The sequence below is a fragment of the Saimiri boliviensis genome, chromosome 17 (assembly GCF_048565385.1).
Source record: "Saimiri boliviensis isolate mSaiBol1 chromosome 17, mSaiBol1.pri, whole genome shotgun sequence".
Taxonomy (NCBI): Eukaryota; Metazoa; Chordata; class Mammalia; order Primates; family Cebidae; genus Saimiri; species Saimiri boliviensis.
In genome coordinates, this window is record NC_133465.1 from 19165213 (window position 1) to 19184934 (window position 19722).

The following is a 19722-nucleotide window of genomic DNA, read 5'->3' on the forward strand; positions in this document are numbered from 1 at the left end:
CTAGATTATTATGTAGCTATCAACAAAAGGAATGAGGAAGCTCTCTGCATGTTGCTATGGAAAGAACAGCAAGACATATTAACTAAAAAACAAAAATAAAAACAAAATAGCATGGCTCATGGGCTCTGTTTTCGTTTTGAAGGTTATTTTCCAAAAAAAGGGGAAGTTCTAATCTATATTTGTAAATGGTCATATATGCATAAAGAAATCCTGTTAGAAAATAAGAAACTAGTAACACTATTTTAAAGAAAATATTTAAGAAGAAATTTAATAAAAGAAGTGCAAGACACACATGAAAACTAAAAAACATTGTTGAAGGAAATGAAAGATTTAAATAAATGGGAAGACAGCCCATGCTCATGCTGAAGGAAAAAAAAGAAAACATAGCTGGAAGACTCAGGGGTTTCCTACGTCAAAACTTATTGCAAGGCCATGCTAATTCAGACAGGGTGGTACTGGCATCAGGATGGACATAGATCAGTAAAATATAATTAAGACTCCAAAAATAAAGCCCAGCAGTTATAATCAATGGATTTCCAACAAGGGCAGCTGACGATGCAATGGGAGGAAGAATAATCTTTTCAACAAATGGTGCTGGGTCAACTGGCTATTCACATACAGAAGAATGAATTTGGACCCCCATCTCACAGCACACACAGACATTAACTCAAAGTCGATCCCAGACTCACATGTAAGAGCTGAAACCATAGCACTCATAGAGGAAAATACAGAAGTAAATCTTCATGATTTGGGGACAGGCAATGACAGCAAATGTGCATGTGACAGAAGATTGATCAAAATTGGACTTAAAATGAAAAACTTTTGTGTTCCAAAGAACATCATGAAGAAAGTAAAAAAAAAAAAAAAAAAAAAAAATCCACAAACTTTGAGAAAATTGCTACAAATCTTAAACCTGATAAGAAGCTTGTATCCAGAATATACAAAGAATGCTTAGAATAATGAAAAAAGACAAATAATCCAATTTTTACATGGCCTAAAGATTTTCAAGAGGCATCTTCCTGAAAAAAGACATAAATGGCCAACAAGCACATGAGAAGATGCTGAACATCATTTGTCATTAGGGAAATGCAAATCCAGCCACACTGAGATACCACCTCACACCCCCTGAGATGACAGAATGAGAAAGACAGTCAATGAAAAGTGTCATTGAGGATGTGGAGAAATTGGAACCCTCGTGCGTAAAATGAATTATAAAATAGTGCAGCCACTTTGGAAAGCAGTTTGGCACTTCCTTACAATGTTAAACATAAAATTTATCATATGACTCAGCAGTTCCACTTAGAGGTATCCATCTACTCAAGAGAAATGAAAACACATCCATCCAAAACTTGAACTCAAAAGTTCACGGAAGCATTATTAATAATTATGGCCCAAAAGTAGAAACAACCCAAATGTCCATCCACTGCTGATTGGATAAATCACATGTGATAAATCCATAAAACGGAATGTTTTTGGCTGGGTGCAGTGGCTCATGCCTGTAATCCCAGCACTTTGGGAGGCCCAGGCAGGCAGATCACCTGAGGTTGGGAGTTCAAGACCAGCCTGACCAATATGGAGAAACCCTGTCTCTGCTGAAAATACAAAATTAGCCGGGCAAGGGGGTGCATGCCTGTAATCCTAGCTACTCCGGAGGCTGAGGGAGGAGAATCACTTGAATCCAGGAGGCAGAGGTTGTGGTTAGCCAAGATCAAGCTATTGCACTCCAGCCTGGGCATCAAAAGTGAGACTCTGTCTCACAAAAAAAAAAAAAAGGAATATTATTTAGCTACAAAAATGAAGGAAGTACTGACACATGCTACAGCATGGATGAAAACATTATGCCAACTGGAAGAAGAAGCCAGTCACAATACACCATATGTGACTCAATTTATGGAAAATGTCCAAAATAGGCAAATCTAGAGGGACAGAGTAGATTAGCGGTGGCCTGGGGCTGGGGAGGACCGAAGACTGACAGGATTTCTTTTGGGGTTATCAAAATGTCCTAAAACTAGCTTATGGTGATGGTCACACAACTCTGCTGTGCAAATATACCAAATACACTTTACACAGGTGAATTTCATGGCATGTAACTTATATCCAAATAAAGCTGCTTATTCTAGGGGAGGCAGGAACTGGGCAGAAGGAGGACGAGGAGGAAAAAAGACTTTCTGTTATGTATCTTTCAATCCTTTCCGGGTTTCAAACCATCTGACTATACTATCTATTCAAAAGCAGATCTAAAATCAAAGGATCAAACAAAATTAAAGACAGACCCCCGATTCTCCCTCCCCACTTTTGGGTAGGGGAGCAGAGAGGGAGAAAGCCACCACCCACTGCATATCACTGTGAAGAGCTGGCTGAGTGGACGGTGGGCAGCAGGCTCTATGTGACCAGGTGACCAGGGCAGCCTTGGAGAGGTTCCAAGACCCACTCATTTCCTGGAAGCCACCAAAGCCACTGGACCCAATGGAGAGACAGTGCCCGACTGACCAGATGGCCTGAAGGCCTGTCCCTGCCCCTTCCTCTACCACCATGTGGACCTACATAAAATCCCAGAACCAACATCAAGTGTCAAAGGAGGGCAGAAAAACCCCAAGACTGACACCAGCCAGGCAGAATAGAAACTTGAGAGAGAAGTTCTGTTGACAGAAAGGGAAGAAACAGAACTCCTCTCTGACACTAGCTCTGTGGGCTGGGCTCACATCCCGGGCTGCTGCAGACTCAGATGTAGGATAGAGACTCACCCCCTGCACCGCGAGACCAGAGAGCAGCCAAGGAGGGTGATTCTCAGAGCCCTCTGCTTGTATCTCCTCACGTGCTTGGTGGGTTAACAGGCGTTGCACCAAGAGAGATCTCTGTGGTCAAATTAGCTTGAAAAATGCTGGGTAGGAGAGATATCCAAGATGGCTGATCACTAGCAGCTCAGGATTGTAGCTCCCAGTGAAAGCGCAAAGAACGAGAGGACGCCATACCTTCACATGAATTCTTGTTGCTCACGCACCAGGAGATTCCCAGCGGAGGAGCCCCACGGGTCGCCAGCGCGACTCTTGTGACCTGCGAGGCGGTTTTGCCGGCGCCTCGGAGCGTCGGTTCTTGGTGCAGAGTCAGAAAAGCACCATCAATCTTAACGCCGCTGATTTAGTCGGTGCAGTGGGTTGCTCAGATTTCGGCGCTGAGAATCAATAAGTCGGATGTCCACTCAGAAAACCAATTACAAAGACGGTAAATACAAAGCCCACAGATGGATAAATTTATAACGAAGGGAAGAAAACAGCCAAAAAAGGCTGAGAATACCCAAGATCAGAACGCCTCTCCCTCAACGGGGGATCACAGTTCCTCATCAGCAACGGAACAAGGCTTGATGGAGAACGAGTGTGTTCCAATTACAGAAGCAGGCTTCAAAATGTGGATAATGAGAAACTTCTGTGAATTAAAAGAACTTGTTTTAAACCAATCCAAAGAAACTAAGAACTTTAAAAAAGATTTGACGAAATGTTAAAAAGAATACACAATTTAGAGAGGAATATAAGTGAATTGATGGAGCTGAAAAACACAATACGAGAACTTCGTGAAGTATGCACAAGTTTTAACAGCCGAATTGATCAAGCAGAAGAAAGGATATCAGAGGTCGAAGACCAACTCAATGAAATAAAACAAGAAGACAAGATTAGAGAAAAAAGGATAAAAAGGAACAAGCAAAGTCTCCAAGAAATATGGGACTATGTGAAAAGACCTAATCTACGCTTGATAGGTGTACCTGAAAATGAGGAAGAGAATGAATCCAAGCTGGAAAATATGCTTCAGGACATTATTCAGGAAAATTTTCCCAACCTAGTAAGGCAGGATAATATTCAACTCCAGGTAATACAGAGAACACCACAGAGATATTCCTCAAGAAGAGCAACTCCAAGGCACATAATCGTCAGATTCACCAGGGTTGAAATGAAGGAGAAAATACTAAGGGCAGCCAAAGAGAAAGGTCAGGTTACCCACAAAGGGAAGCCTATCAGACTTACAGCAGATCTCTCAGCAGAAACCCTACAAGCCAGAAGAGAGTGGGGACCAATATTCAACATCCTTAAAGAAAAGAACTTTCAACCCAGAATTTCACATCCAGCCAAACTAAGCTTCACAAGTGAAGGAAAAATAAAGTTTTTTGTGAATAAGCAAGCACTCAGAGATTTCATCACCACCAGGCCTGCTTTACAAGAGATTCTAAAAAAACCACGAAACATAGAAAGGAACAAACAGTATCAGCCTTTCTTAAAAAAATACCAAAAAGAGCATCAATATAATGAAGAATTTACATCAACTAATGGGCAAAATAGCCAGCTAATATTAACTGGCAGTATTAAACTCACATATATTATTATTGATTCTAAATTTAAATTGACTAAATCCCCCATCCAAAGACAAACAGGCAATTTGAATAAAAAACTAAAACCAATCAGTATGCTGCATCCAGACCCATCTCACATTCAAGGATACACAAAGATTTAAAACAAGAGATGGAGAAGGATTTACCAACCAAACAGAGAGCTAAAATAAATAAATAAAAAGCAGAAGTTAAAATTAAGCAACAAAAATCAAAAGAAGCAAAGAAGGACATTATATAATGATAAAAGGATCAATGCAACAACAAGAAGAGCTAAAGATCCTAAATATATACGCATCCAATACAGGAATACGTAGATCAGTACCACATCATATCAACTTAGAAGTTTAAACGAAATGTTCGTTGGCTCCTTGTTTGTTATTCTCTTCCCTCATTTTCTTTTATATCTCAATTATTAAGGACAATTATAGGCATACCCATATTTAGATTGCATTCTAGCCCGGGCAATAAAGCAATACCCCCATTCTCTCTCCCTCTTTCTCTTTCTCTTTCTTCCTCTTCTTTATTCTTTTTCTTATAAAAAATAAAAAATAAAAAAAAGAAAAAAAAAGAAAAATGCTGGGTTAAAGAAAGTCAAAGCATTTCTTTTGTTGTTAACTGCAGGCCTTCTCAGAGCCTTTCCTCGTGACTCTGCAAGAGGGGGTCTGGCAGGTTCATCAAAGCACTTTTGTGTTTTTGAGGGATATCTAATAGCAAAGACAGCCTTCTCCATTTTACAGCTGTGGAGAAGTGGCTCAACCAACGTCCCAGAGTGGGTCACTGAACAACCGGCCAGGGCTGATTCGGCAGCACCAGGCAGCCTCTGCCAGCGCCAGGTCACAATTCTGGCTGGGTCCCCACTTGTGGTCCCAGAGCACTGGGCAATTTCAGGCTATGTTGAGGCGTCCTCTGGTCACTGCCTTGTCTAACTCTCTCAGAAACTTTACGTATTTGAGCCCCTGACTGAGGATTCTGGGGACGTGGTCACTGGACACAAAAGACGATCAGAGAACAGATTCGCTCCCTGCCTGGGGTGTGGGACAGAGCAGCAGGGAGAGGCTGTGACTCCAGGCTTTGCCCCGGGTCCACCCAGCCTTGGGTTCTGTCTGCATGGTGAGGACCTAGGGCCCTTTCATAAAACCTTAGAAACCCATCCTGATCAATTGCTACAGGGGCTGGGTGTGGTGGCTCACACCTGTAATCCCAGCACTTCGGGAGGCCGAGGTGGGTAGATCACCTGAGGTCAGGAGTTTGAGACCAGCCTGGCCAACATGATGAAACCCCATGTCTACTAAAAATACAAAAAATTAGCCAAGCATGGAGGGCGCCTGTAATTCCAGCTACTTGGGAGGCTGAGGCAGGAGAATGGCTTGAACCCTGGAGGTGGAGGTTGCAGCAAGCCAAGATCGCACCACTGGCAATAGAGGGAGACTCTGTCTCAAAAACAAAAAACAAACAAACAAAAAACTATAGGATAAATAGTCTAGTTTCTTCAACAGATAAATAACCGAGAAAAAAAGTGGATGGAAACTGTTACAGATTAAAACGTAGCCAAAAGTCTAACGTGGGCCAGGCTGGGATCCTGATTTGAACAAATCAACAGACAGACATTGATGAGGCAGCCAGGACAGTTTGAACCCTGGCGGGCTGTGCGATGATGTTCAGCAGGGGTGATGGTATAATGCTTAGTTTTTGGTTTTGTTGTTAGAGTTTGTGTTCTTAAGGAATAAATCCTGCTGTCTCTACAACTCGAACAATGTGATACTTGAAATTAGCATTAAAACGGTCCAGAGGGGATGCAAGGGGAAAATGGGGGCTCTGGGGGGGCATGGCGACAAAGGGAATTTCTGCCCGTGTGGCCAACCCTGCAGCCCAGGTGGCTTCTCTCCCGGAAGGCAAGCCCCACACCCCAGAGGCATTCAGACTCGGGACTCTCCATGTTCAGGTGCTTGGGAGGCCGGGACTGCCCCAGTGTGTGGATCTGCTGGGGGCCCTGTACCCACTGGACACTGCCAACCTCCACCAGCACTCAAGCCCAACCCTCCTCACACCTCCCACCTGCCCTCCTGCCCTCCTGCCCTCCTGCCAGGCTACTCACACCGCTCCTCCAGGTCCGCCCGGCTCCGGCCCCCTCGCCTGCTCCGGCCCAGGCCACTCATTACTCAGGATGCTTATTATTAGTCTTAGATTTGATTAGTGCCTGGGCTGCACTTCCTGGGTTTTCCCCTCAGCCTGCTGGATGTAAATCAGCCACACCCACTCCCGCCCCTGTGCCCGTGCACTGGGTCTCAGGAGCCCAGGTGGGTGGCGGTGGCTCAGGGTCCTGGCATCCCAGTGGGTGCATGCAGAGCAGTGGAAAGCCTGCCTGGCTTTGGGATGAGGTATTGACTACAGAATGGCCCAGGCTCTTCTAGATCTGACCCTGGCCACCCCTTGGGCCTGATCTCCTGCCCCGCTGGCACACACCCTGGGCCAGGCCAGCTCTCCAGCCTCCCAGCATCACTGAGGAGGCCCTTCCCTTTTCCTGGACATACTGATTCTATTCATTGCCTGGTCAGCTCCTCCTGATCCTCTTCAAGGCTCTGTCGCGCTGTCACTTCCTACGGAGAGCTGTCCCTGATCCAGCCCGTCAGGTGGTGTTCATTTTCTGTGTCTCCTTGGCCCTGTCCAACACCTAGCAGAGCGCTGGAGAGGCTGAACCCCAGAGCCAGACAGCCTGGGTTTGAATCTTGACTCTGTCGCAATCTTACTGCTCTGTGCCTCCATATTCTCTGTGTAAAAGGGGATGAGAAACACTGCCCGTCTCACAGGTGGTTATGAGCATGAAGTGAGGGAGCACAGTTACGTTCTTGGAGCAGGTTCTTGGCACATAGTAAGTCCTCAACAAAGGCTGTGGACGATGGACACTATGGCCTGCATTACACCACATGGCAACTTTTCTCCTGTGTCTTCTCGATCCTCTGAAAACTCCCAGGGGATGGGAAGCCCAGTAGCCATCAAAGGCGGAGTGAGAGGAATGTAAAAGCCAAATAAGGCCCATGGGCCCTTAGGAAGAAACTGAAGGACAAGGAGGAGGAGGACGCGGGCAGGTGGAGAGGAAGGAAGGAGGCCCCGGGAAGCAGCTGGAGCAGGGGGGTGTTGCACAGAGCAGGAGACGGGACGCAGACAGTCGGCAAACACAGAAAATGCCCAGTCTCCCAATATTCAGAAAAACAAAACTGAACAGTGAAAAACTAACTTTCACCCAACAGGTTGGAAAATTTTAAAGTTGATAACATCAAGGGCAGGGGGTGATCTACGGAAACATGAACCAACACCCCTCTGGAGGAGGGAGCTGGCAGCAGCCTTCTGGAGGACAAGCGGCCAGAGTGAGTTAAATGTAGAAGACAGACCTAACCCACCCCTCAGAAATAATTCTTCTCAGTGAGCCTCCTAATGACAGCGAGAAACTGGAAACAATGTAAAAGTCCATGCAGCAGAGGATGCCTGAATAAGCAGGGTGCACAGGCCAGAGCCAGGAATCTATGCCACAGTTAAAACAATGAGACAGTTAAGGAAGGTCTCAGGACAGACACTGAGTGAATACAAGTAGTTAACAGCAGGAAACATACAGTGTGATGATGCCTTTTAGTAAAACAAAACCAAAACCAAACAACGCATGCGCGCTCACACAGAGTACAGTGCTGAGTAGTCCGTGATCACGCGCGCGCACACACACACAAACACACACACACACAGAATACAGTGCTGAGTGGTCTGTGATCATGCGCACACACACACACAGAGTACAGTGCTGAGTGGTCTGTGATCACGCACGCACACACACAGAGAGTACAGTGCTGAGTGGTCCGTGATCATGCGTGCGCGCACACACACACACACACACACACACACACAGAGTACAGTGCTGAGTGGTCCATGATTGCACGTGCACACACACACACACAGACACACAGTACAGTGCTGAGTGGTCTGTGATCACACGCACACACAGAGTATAGTGCTGAGTGGTCCGTGATCACACACACACACACACACACACACAGAGTACAGTGCTGAGTGGTCCGTGATCACATGCGCGCACACACACACACACAGAGTACAGTGCTGAGTGGTCTGTGATCCCACGCACACACAGAGTACAGTGCTGAGTGGTCCGTGATCACACACACACACACACACACACATACACACACACAGAGTACAGTGCTGACTGGTCCGTGATCACACGCACACACACAGTACAGTGCTGACTGGTCCGTGATCACACACACACACACACACACACACACAGAGTACAGTGCTGAGTGGCCCGTGATCACATGCGCGCACACACACACACACACACGGTACAGTGCTGAGTGGTCTGTGATCACGTGCACACACACACAGAGTACAGTGCTGACTGGTCCGTGATCACACACACACACACACACACACACACAGAGTACAGTGCTGAGTGGTCTGTGATCACATGCGCACACACACACACACACACACACACACAGAGTACAGTGCTGAGTGGTCTGTGATCACGCGCGCACACACACAGAGTACAGTGCTGACTGGTCCGTGATCACATGCACACACAGAGTACAGTGCTGAGTGGTCCGTGATCACACACACACACACACACACACACACACACAGTACAGCGCTGAGTGGTCTGTGATCACGCACACACACAGAGTACAGTGCTCGGTGGTCTATGATCACGCACACATGACTGCGAAGCGTAAGAAGCCTGCAAGGACTTGCATGACGAAGGTGGCTCTCACCCAGGGGGCAAGAGGGAACCAGGACTGGGTGTGGCTGTCAAAAGGAGCCTTGAGCCCTATTTGTAACTTTTATATTTAATTACTTGTGTCAACGAACAGTAACAAAACTACAGCTGGGCTCTGGCAGGTGGCAAGAGAGAGGTAAGAAAGAGATCCCATTGCCAGGAACTTTCTGCCTGTTGAAATGAGCAAGCCCAAAGTCACTACAGGGTGCCCTCACTGTGTCCCAACTCACCTCCTGTTTGCACACCCCCAGGGTCAGGGCTCTCACCACCTCACGGAGCAACTGGCTCCTCTAGGGGTAGCTCTGATGGTTAGAAAGCTCAGCTCTAGCCTGGGTAACAGAATGAAACTCCATCTCAAAAATAAATAAATAAAATAAAATAAGCAAAGAGCAACATAGTAACCTTGACTCTGTAATTTTTTCTTTTTGAGTCTCACTCTGTTGCCCAGGCTGGAGTGTGGTGGCATGATCTCAGCTCACTGCAACCTCCACCTCCCAGGTTCAAGCGATTCTCATGCTTCAGCCTCCTGAGTAGCTAGGAGTATAGGTGTGAGCCACTATGCCCAGCTAATTTTTGTGTTTTTAGTATAGATGGGTTTCACCATGTTGGCCAGGCTGGTCTTGAACTCCTCACCTCAGGTGATCCACCTGTCTCAGCCTCCCGAAGTGCTGGGATTACAGGGGTTAGCCACTGCACCTGGCCTACATTTTTTTTTTTTAATTAGCTGGGTCCACACTTGTAGTCCACCTGTAGTCCTAGCAACTTGGGAGGCTGGAAGATTGCAATCCTGGCTGGGGCTCAGGAGTTCAAGGCTACAGTGAGCTATGATTGCACCACTGCACTCCAGCCTGGGCTACAGAATGAGACTCTGTTGCAAAAAAGGAGGAGGCAGAGGAGGAAGAAGGTGAAGAGAAGGAGGAGGAGGAAGGAGAAGAAAAGACAGCAAGTTCAGCTGTGTCCAGTGAGCAGACTGCTTCTATGGGACTGACTGCTGCTCTCTGCAGCCACACACATATTGTCCTGGTCCATTTGCAGCACTTTGGAGTTTGAATGCCAATACCTGTTATGCATGAAATGAAGAATAAACGAAATCCAGCCTGACGTGGGGAGTGGCTGAGAATTAAACGGCAGGGTTCCCTAGTGTCTCATTGCCAACCAATCACAGCTTGTTAATGCTTTTGCTCAAATGCAGTTTATAGAGAATGGATTTAATTTGCTTTCTTTAATTAGATGGGGTAATTTACAGACAGTGAAATGCACCCTTCTAAAATGGGAAGTTCATTGAGTGTTCACATACAAGCACACCCAGGCAACCACAACCCAGATCACGACTTAGAGCATCACCGCCCCTTCCAGCCAGCACAGCCCACCCCACCTCCGAGAGAGCCACGATGCTGACCCCCAGCACCAGATTCATTTTGCTTGTTCCCCAAACTTTGTGTAAATGGAAACATACACATGGGATCATTTCATGAAACACAAAAATAGATTCCGCCTCTGCACTGGCTCCCTCGGAACAGGTGCTGGAGGTTTCTAAACCTCATTCTGAGACCAGCGGTTTTTTTTGAACTGTCTCCCAAGAGGATGCAGGATTCTAATTTTAAGCTCCACAGCCAAGGTGACAGAAGAGATTTACAACCAGAGTAGAGACACCTCATACACCTCAAGGCTTTGGACCTGGTTTACTTATATATGTATAATTAATGAGTTAAAATGCACACATAGTAGAGAAAAATTCAAGCAGTGTAAAAGAATATGGCAAAAGGAAATCTCTCTCCCATCTAGACCCATCATGTCCCTACTCAAAGGCAGCAACCCGCAGCGGGCCTTTTTCACACAGCCTCCCAGCAAAACACAGGCATTTCCCAGCATGCGTGTGTTGCTAGAGGATGTATTTCACCTCCCCCTATCCCCCCATACCTTTTTTTTTTTTTTTTTTTTTTTTACAAAACTGCTGGCTTATACAGATCAAGCTCGCTGCTACCTTTCCTGTTTAGTATAGCCTGCCAGACAGTTCTTATCTTTTTAAACGAACTACGGTCACAACAGGGAAAACTTAGGGCACCGTTCTAAACACAACATCTGCTCATTTAATTCACATTTTACTGTCTTTGTGTGGCCTTGAAGGGCATGAGTTCCTTAAGTGAAATTGCTGGATGAAACGCAACACTGTCCTGTTGAGCAATATTTCCCAGGGAGATGGTTCCACTCTGCCCTAGCCCGTGGCATTTTGGCTCTAAAGACCCACATCCCTGCAGGTGCTGTGGTCTCTTTGAGCTCCCTCATGTCTGCCGCTCACTCCTGGCCCTGTCAAACCTCCTCTGAGACAGTTCTGGGTGTAAGACGAAAGGAAGAGTCTCCAAAAGGGGACATTTCTTAGACATGCAGCGAAAGCCCTCATTTTCATTATCGACATTTACATATATGACTCAGATGCACTGAATTTCCTATGTTGCTAATGTAGCTGTTCCTTTGTGCTAATTTCTCAGAAATGCCAGATAGCATTATTTTAGCAAAACTCACTTTATAAAACAAAGAGAAGGGTTTAAAAATAACAATAATAAGGGTCCCCAGTGTTCTGTGGGAAGATCTAGTTTCTCTACTTTAAAATGTTTTCCTCTTAACTTTTTATTATGAAAAATTCAAAACTTCAAGAAAGTTAAAAATAGAAGGAAGACTCAGGGACCCTCCACCAAGATTCAATAGCTCTTTGGTGTCTGCGTGGCTCCCTGTGTCTCTGCCTCTTCCTTCCTGCCTTCTTGCTGAGACCCTAAAGGCAATTTGCAGACATCCTGACACTGTACTCCTAAGTGCTTCCACAGACATCTCCTAAGAAAATGGACATTCTCTCGCACAGACTGTAATGATCCCATCTAAGAAAGTCAATCATAATTCAGTAAGATCATCTGGCATCTAGTCCACATTTAAATGGCCCTGATGGTACAAAGTTTACCATGGCTGTATGTTTTGAATCAGAATCCCACTGGGGGGTCACACATTGCATTTGGTCAATGTATCTGTTTAGTCTTTTTTTTGTTTAGAGCAGTCTCCTCCCTTTTGCTCGTTTTCTTCTCTTTTATCTTCTTTTCCTTTCTTTGGTGTGTTTGCTGTTGACTTTGTGAAGAGCCGTGGCTGTGGTCTTGTGGAACGTCCCACGGCTGATCTCTCTGGCTGCTTCCTTCTGGTGATGTTTCACATGTTCCTCCATCCTCTGAGAACTCCTCGAGGTGCATAATGTTAACTTTTTCTTCCCCATAGGGATGCTGTCAGATCCCTTGTTAAAGTGGTGATGCCAGCTGTCCCCCTGTGAAGGTACACTGTCCCTTTTGCAATTAGCGTCCCTGTGGGCAATGCTTGTGAGTGTCCTCCCTGGTTCCCAACAGAAAGGACGACCCTTCTGTTGATCATTTTAGCATCTTTGGCCAAAACAAATATTCCATTTGCAAGATGGTAACTTTCTAAACCTTTTACATTCCTTCTACATTTTTTAGCTGGTGTTTTTCTGTAAATAGAGCCTTCTTTTTATTTTTCCCCTTTGGGAAAAAAATACAGAAAATAATCATGAAAAATATAACCAACATCCATATTTTCACCACCCAGAATTTGCATTAAAATTTTGGCATATTCCCCCTCAATTTTTTCTTATAAGAAAAAAAAAACATGACAGTGAAATCTCTGAAATCCCCTGATTTCCTACCCTACACTCACCATCATAAATGTGGCTCTATCTTCCAGATCCTTTTTTATACTTTTATGAATACAGTACAGAATGTTTCAGCTATGAAAAATACAGTACATAGCATTATTCTGCATGAGTTGTTTGAAAACATTTTGTATCAATAGCATTCTATAGCTACCGCTGTGCACCCTTCTTTTCTTACCCGAAACCTTTGAGCTCAACTCATATGGATGCTCGTCTAATGAGCTCATCCCCCTTTCGTGGCTGTGGGGATTCCACACACACTTTTCCATTCCTCCTCGTGAGGAACACGTGGACCGTTTTTGAGTCCTTGCTTTTAGGAGCCATGCTACAGTGGCCAGACCTGCGCGTGCCTCTGTGCAGATGTATGATCATCCCTTTGGGGAGGCTGGCCTCAAACAGGATCTCTGAGTTGCGGCTAATTTCACTAGATATCACCCAAATGACCACGCTAATATTCTTTCCCAGCAGCAGCATGTGGCTGGCCCCCTCCCCCATATCTTCATCCACATGGGATAGTATCGGACTTTTATGCTTTTGCCAAATTAATACATGAGAAATGGTATTTGTTGCTTTAATTTGCATTTCCCAGTTACTAGCAAGGCTGTGCACAGATGTTTCTCAGCCACTGGGAAGGGGTGCTTCCATGAGAGACACGGGGTGACGCTCTGCTCTGCGGATCTGAGCTGCTAGTGAATACTCGGTCTCTCCTCTAGAGAGCCCACTCTCAGCCAGTCGAGTTATGTTTAACAATCGGGTGGCTATCAAGAAGGGAGTGAAATTATTCTCAATTGTCCTTATGTTTGTACAAATAATATTGCTCGTCACTTGGGACTGGCTTTCTGTGTGCCAGGCTTTATTATTTTACAGGCTTTATTTGATCCTCTCAGAAATTTATTTTTATTTATGTATTTATTTTGAGATAGGGTCTCACTCTGTGACGCAGGCTGGAGAGCAGTGGCACCATCACAGCTTACCGCAGCCTCCATCTCCTGGGCTCAAACAACCCTCCCACCTCGGCCTTTCGAGTAGCTGAGACCACAGGTGTGGGCCACCGTGCCTATTGAACTTTTAAATTATTTTTTAGTAAAGACACAGTTTCACTTGTTGATAAGGCTCGTTTCTAACTTTTATGCTCAAGCAATCCTCCCACATCAGCCTCCCAAAGCGTTGGGATCACATGTGTGAGCCACCATGCCAGGCCTAGGAATTCATTTAATATTTCCATTTTGCTGAAAAGGAGACGGAGGGTCAAGGAAGTACAGTGACCTGCCTAAGGTCATCGAGCTGGTAAGTGATGTGTTTCCAGAGCCCATCCCTTCCCTCTGCACAGTGATGCTCCTCCACACCCCTCCCAGGTGCCCAGATAGTTCCCAGGGTGAATAAGAGGTGGTTTCACATTGAAAGAAGAAGATTGGTTCTGGTTTTCTTGTCTCCTTTCCCAGTTCCCATGGCTACGAGCAGAGAAGTTGTTTGTTAATAAAAAATTATAGCCTTGCAAATAGCTCCCAGCCCATTTGTCCAGGTTTCTGGATAGGAGACAAACAGAGCAGGCAGTTACAGTGCAGCCGGCCCTCCATATCTGCAGGTTCTGCCTCCACAGATTCAACTAACCACGAGTAGAAAATAGAAAATAATGGCTGGACATGGTGGCTCATGCCTATAATCTCAGCTTTTTGGGAGGCTGAAGCAGGTGGATTGCTTGAGGTCAGGAGTTCAAGACCAGCCTGGTCAACATGGTGAAACTCCTTCTCTACCAAAAATACAAAAATTAGCCAGGTGTGGTGGCTGGCACATGCAATCCCAGCTACTGGGGAGGCTGAGGCACAGGAATCGCTTGAATCTGGGAGGCGGAGGTTGCAGTGAGCAGAGATTGCACCATTGCATTCCAGCCTGGGCTACAGAGCAAGACTCCATTAAAAAAGAAAGAGAGATAGAAAGTAGAAAATAATACAAATGAAAACAATGTTTTTTATTAAAAAAACATTTTTATAGCATTTACATTGGATTAGGTATTATAAGTAGTCTAGAGATGATTTAAACTCCATGGGAAGATGGGCATAGGTTGTGTGCAAATACTACATATTTTATATCAGAGACTTGAGCGTCTGCATATTTCGGTATCCTCGAGGACCTGGACCAGATCCCCTGTGGGCACTGAGGGATGACGATGCTTCTTTATCACTCCAGCCCAGGAAGGAAAGGTGGGTTCGTGAACTCGGAATCTCTTTAAAGTTTTTGGATTGGTTGTAGCCAGGGCAGGAGATCTTGTTGGGCAATGGAGCCACAGAACTGAACATTCCAGAAATTTTTAGATCCTAAGTTCGGAAAAAAGAATCTCCCTCTCACTCGCTTTAGTTAACGTCCTCTGTGGTACATGTGGTATTGGGCAGAGATATGTACAGGCTTCTCCATTGTCATCAGAACTCCAGAGAGAGGTGGCTTCCAGCCAGATGAGCTTTCAGGACTTCGGGTCCAGCCTGCCTGTTTACAGACAGGAAAGCAGAGGCATTGAAACTGCTAGGTCCTGGGCTGCTTGAGGGCATCAAAGGGCCTGATGGGTCCTCAGAGCCCGGCAAAGTATTCAGCTTATAACATACATTTTGGGAATATTTGTTGAATGAATAAATAAATGAACAAGAGGTTTGGAAACTTAAATCAAATGCACAAAACCCCCAAGCTTTTGAGGAAGGAGAATCAATGAACCGGGTCCTTCATGAGAAGATGGGGCCAGGTCCCGCCGTGAGGCCCTGGGTGACTCAGTGAGCACTCCCTGTCCACAGCTCAGTGATTCACAGATGTCCCAGGGGTGGGGGGAGGAGTACAGAAGCTCAGAGTCTGGATGAGGCCCCAGGCTACTGAGCCCCTGCCTTCTGCTCCCCTCTGCCATCTCTCCCCTTCACTTCGCTGCAGGAGCAGCCATCTTGGTCTTGAGACGAGCCAGGCCTATTCTCTGCTCAAGGGTGTTGCTCCTGCTGCTGCCCTGCCAGGGGTGCTCAGCCCGTGGCTCTTTGAAGGACTGAGTCTTGTTCCAACAGCACATCCTCAAAGAAGGCTTCCTGGATACCCTGGCCAGAGTCCCCACCCTGACCTCCCCCTACCGCTCCCATCTGGTTTATTTCCTGAGCACTTGCTCCTGCTTAGACTGACCTGCCATGTCCCCACGGGGTGGGCTATCTGCTTCCCTCGTCTACATGCCACTCTGCCCCCTGCATCTGGGGCTGTGCCTGGCATATGGCAGGCACTCAAGAGACAGCTGGTGGAAGAACAAGAGGAAAAGCGGGTGGGGCTGAGCTCCATGCTGACGCCTTTGGCGACTTTTATCTCTGAGCACTGAGGAGCCCCAGCTGGAAAAGGCAGGTGAAGGCTCATGGTGAAGGTGATAATGAGGATGCATGTGTGTGCACGGCAGATGTTAGGCTAACAATAGGTGGCCTCCATTAGCTGAACACCTACTATGTGCCAGACACAAACTTGATTTTTAAATCACTCCATCCTCAGAATAAAGCAGATGCTGTCATGACCCCGTTTTTACAGACAGGGGAGTCGAAGCCCAGAGAGACAGCATTTTGTATCCAGCCTCTGATGTGGGGAACTGAGATGTGCTTCCACAAATCCTTACCCCAGAGCCCAGCTGGGTTCTTTCTAGCGGGCACTGAACAGCTGAGGCTGTTACCAATTTTCATCAGGCCCTGAATAGCAGCCCAGCTTCCTGCTGATCCTGTTCTTCTTTCTGCTCAGGGACCCCCTATCCTCTCAGAGCAGACAGGTCCAGAAATAGTGTCCACTCACTCAGTCCACAAACATTTATTGAGCACCTATGGTGTGCAGGAGTGTGGGGATAGAGCAGGGCTTAGTCCAGGCCGCACTGGGGGAGCTCACAGTCTGCAGGGGCCGTAACAAAGAAGTAGGCAAAAAAGTGGGCAGCAGACACTGGTCTGCCTTGGGACAGTCAGGGGACAGGACCAGCAGAGCCAGGGCTGGGGACCTGGCAGGGCAGTCAGGCAGCCTCTCTGTGGAGGAGAAGCCAGCTTGCAGCAGCTCAGATAGGGGCTGCCCAGCGGCTGAGCATTTAGGAGAGAGTGGACCTAGCACACTAGTGGAGAAGAAAAGAAGGCCAGTGGGAGTGGGATGGGGAGCAAGGTCAAAACGGGTACTGAGCTAACGAATACTGAAATATCATCTTGGGCTCCCCCACTGCCTGGCACACAGAAGCCCCTCCGGAAACGTCTGCAATAAATTCGACTGGATCAGGTCAGTGCCCCGCTTGGCAAAAACAAAACAACAATTTCTGGTACAGCCTGTCTCACAGAAAAAATTCCTTCAGGGAGGAGGATGAATGAAGGTGAACCTCCTGGTTTTAGCAAACCGAAACAATATATGCAGATAGAGTAAAGCGGATTAGCAATTCTCAGATTGCAGGGTGCAGAGACAGAATTTAAACATTTTGGGTCAAAGACAAAAACTCGCTTAAGATCTTTTTTTTCCCTTTTTTTTTTTTTGAGATAGAGTCTCATTCTGTCACCCAGGCTGGAGTGTAGTGGCATGATCTGCAACCTCTGCCTCCTGGGTTCCAGTGATTCTCCCGTCTCAGCCTCCTGAGTAGCTAGGATTACAGGCACCTGTCATCATGTCCAGCCAATTATTATTATTATTTGGTATTTTTAGTAGAGACGGGGTTTCACCCTGTTGGCCAGGCTGTTCTCAAACTCCTGATCTCAAGTGATCCACTGCCTTGGTCTCCCAAACTGCTGGGATTACAGCCTGAGCCGCCACACCCAGCCCCACTTAAGACCTTTTATGTTGCAGGAATGAGCTTAATCTCCCATTACTATTGAAGGCTCATCTATGTTTCCCTTTTTGCCGATAAAAGAGGAGTCGTCTCTGGTACAGGAACTAAACCAGCTCTGGGATCCCTAAACCACATGGCTGGGCTGGCCTGGTGGCTTCAGCCCTGGATTCAAGCTGGCCAAGGACACAGGAGCCCAGGGGTGGGAATGGTAATATCCTGCTTCCAGCTGCCTGCCCGAACCATTGACTTAAATGTGTGTAATAACAGGAGCTAACATTTTATCATCGTAATAAAGCTACGAGGTGGGTAAGGTAACACATCCCAAACCGCTTCCTTCCCCAGTCTTTCCCATTTCAGTAAATGACACCAACCCTTGCTGTACTAAATTGCTCAAACCAGAAATCTGGGAGGACCCTTGATTCTTTCCTTGCCTTACCCCCACATCTTACCCATCACCAATTAATCCGTTCTACCTTCCCAAACACAGGATCTCCACAACGTGGCTATTTCTCTTCCATTCACACTGCTATCACCATGACTGTGCCCACTGTCAGCTCTCTGCAGAGCTGCTAACTGGTCTGCGACTATTACCCATTCTCCTCCAGCAGTGGTGGGTGATCTTTTCAAAACATAAGTCAGACACCAGGTCAGCCCTCACTGAAAACTTGCTGATGGTTTCTCATTGCTTTTATTTTTTTCTCCATCTAGTTGTAAGATTTCTCTCTTTGTTTTTCATTTCCTGTAATGTTATACCGTGCCTAAGTGTGACTTTCTTTATATGTATGCCGCTAAGTGTTCACAGTCCTTCTCAAACCCATGGCTCGATGTCTTTCATTTACTTAAAAATATTCAGCTGGGGCCGGGTGCGGTGGCTCACGCCTGTAATCCCAGCACTTTGGGAGGCCGAGGCAGGTGGATCATGAGGTCAAGAGATTGAGACCATCCTGCTCAACATGGTGAAACCCCGTCTCTACTAAAAATACAAAAAATTAGCTGGGCATGGTGGCGCGTGCCTGTAATCCCAGCTACTCAGGAGGCTGAGGCAGGAGAATTGCCTGAACTCAGGAGGCGGAGGTTGCGGTGAGCCAAGATCGCGCCATTGCACTCCAGTCTGGGTAACAAGAGCGAAACTCTGACTCAAAAAAAAAAAAAAATATTCGGCCTGGCGCGATGGCTCACACCTGTCATCCCAGCACTTTCGGAGACCGAGGGGGCAGGGTGGATCATCTGAGGTCAGGAGTTCAAGACCAGCCTGACTAACATGGTAAAACCCTGCCTCTACTAAAAATACAGAAATTAGCCAGGCACAGTGGCAGGTGCCTGTAATCCCAGGTACTCGTGAGGCTGAGGCAGAAGAATCGCTTGAACCTGGGAGGTGGAGGTTGCAGTGAGTTGAGACTGTGCCATTGCACTCCAGCTTGAGCAGCAAGACCAAAACTCCATCTCAAAAAAAAATAAAATAAAATAAAAAAAGGAAAGAACAGGCTGGGCATGGTGGCTCACGCCTGTAATCTCAGAACTTTGGGAGGTCGAAGCAGGCAGATCATGAGGTCAAGAGATGGAGACCATCCTGGCCAACACAGTGAAACCTCATCTCTACTAAAAATACAAAAAATTAGCTGGGCATGGTGGCGCGTGCCTGTAGTACCAGCTACTTGGGAGGCTGAGGCAGGAAAATCGCTTGAACCCGTGAGGCAGGAGGTTGCAGTGAGCCGAGATCGCGCCACTGCACTCCAGCCTGAAGGACAGAGGGAGACTCCGTAAAAAACAAACAACAGCAACAACAACAAAAAACTACACATTACAGTGATTTCAAAGTCTGTGTCTGATAATCCCACCACCTGGACCCCCAATGGCCTGTTTGTGTTGGTTGTGTTCTTCTCCCTGAGTTCTGGTCAGGTGTTACAGTCTTGTAAAGATAGACGTTAAACAGGAAAAATGGTAGAGCTAATTTGTGTCATCTTCCTCTTTACTTTCGCTTCTTTTTTGTTGTTGTTGTTCTTTTTTTTTTCTATCAGACAAATGTTCAGTATCCAGAACAATTTACTTTTGCTTCTTACAGACATCTAGGC

The 19722-nt window shown here is 46.4% G+C and overlaps 1 protein-coding gene across 1 annotated transcript in view; it reads right to left on the bottom strand.

Annotated features, from left to right (window-relative positions):
- Window positions 1–6568, bottom strand: part of TNFRSF13B (TNF receptor superfamily member 13B) — a 55916-nt gene extending 49348 nt beyond the window's left edge. The window contains exon 1 of the mRNA XM_003929313.3: window positions 6474–6568. Coding sequence (XP_003929362.2) covers window positions 6474–6534 — 61 coding nt within the window. The 5' untranslated portion in view covers window positions 6535–6568. The remainder of the gene's footprint in view (window positions 1–6473) is intronic.
- Between the last annotated feature and the right edge of the window lie 13154 nt (window positions 6569–19722).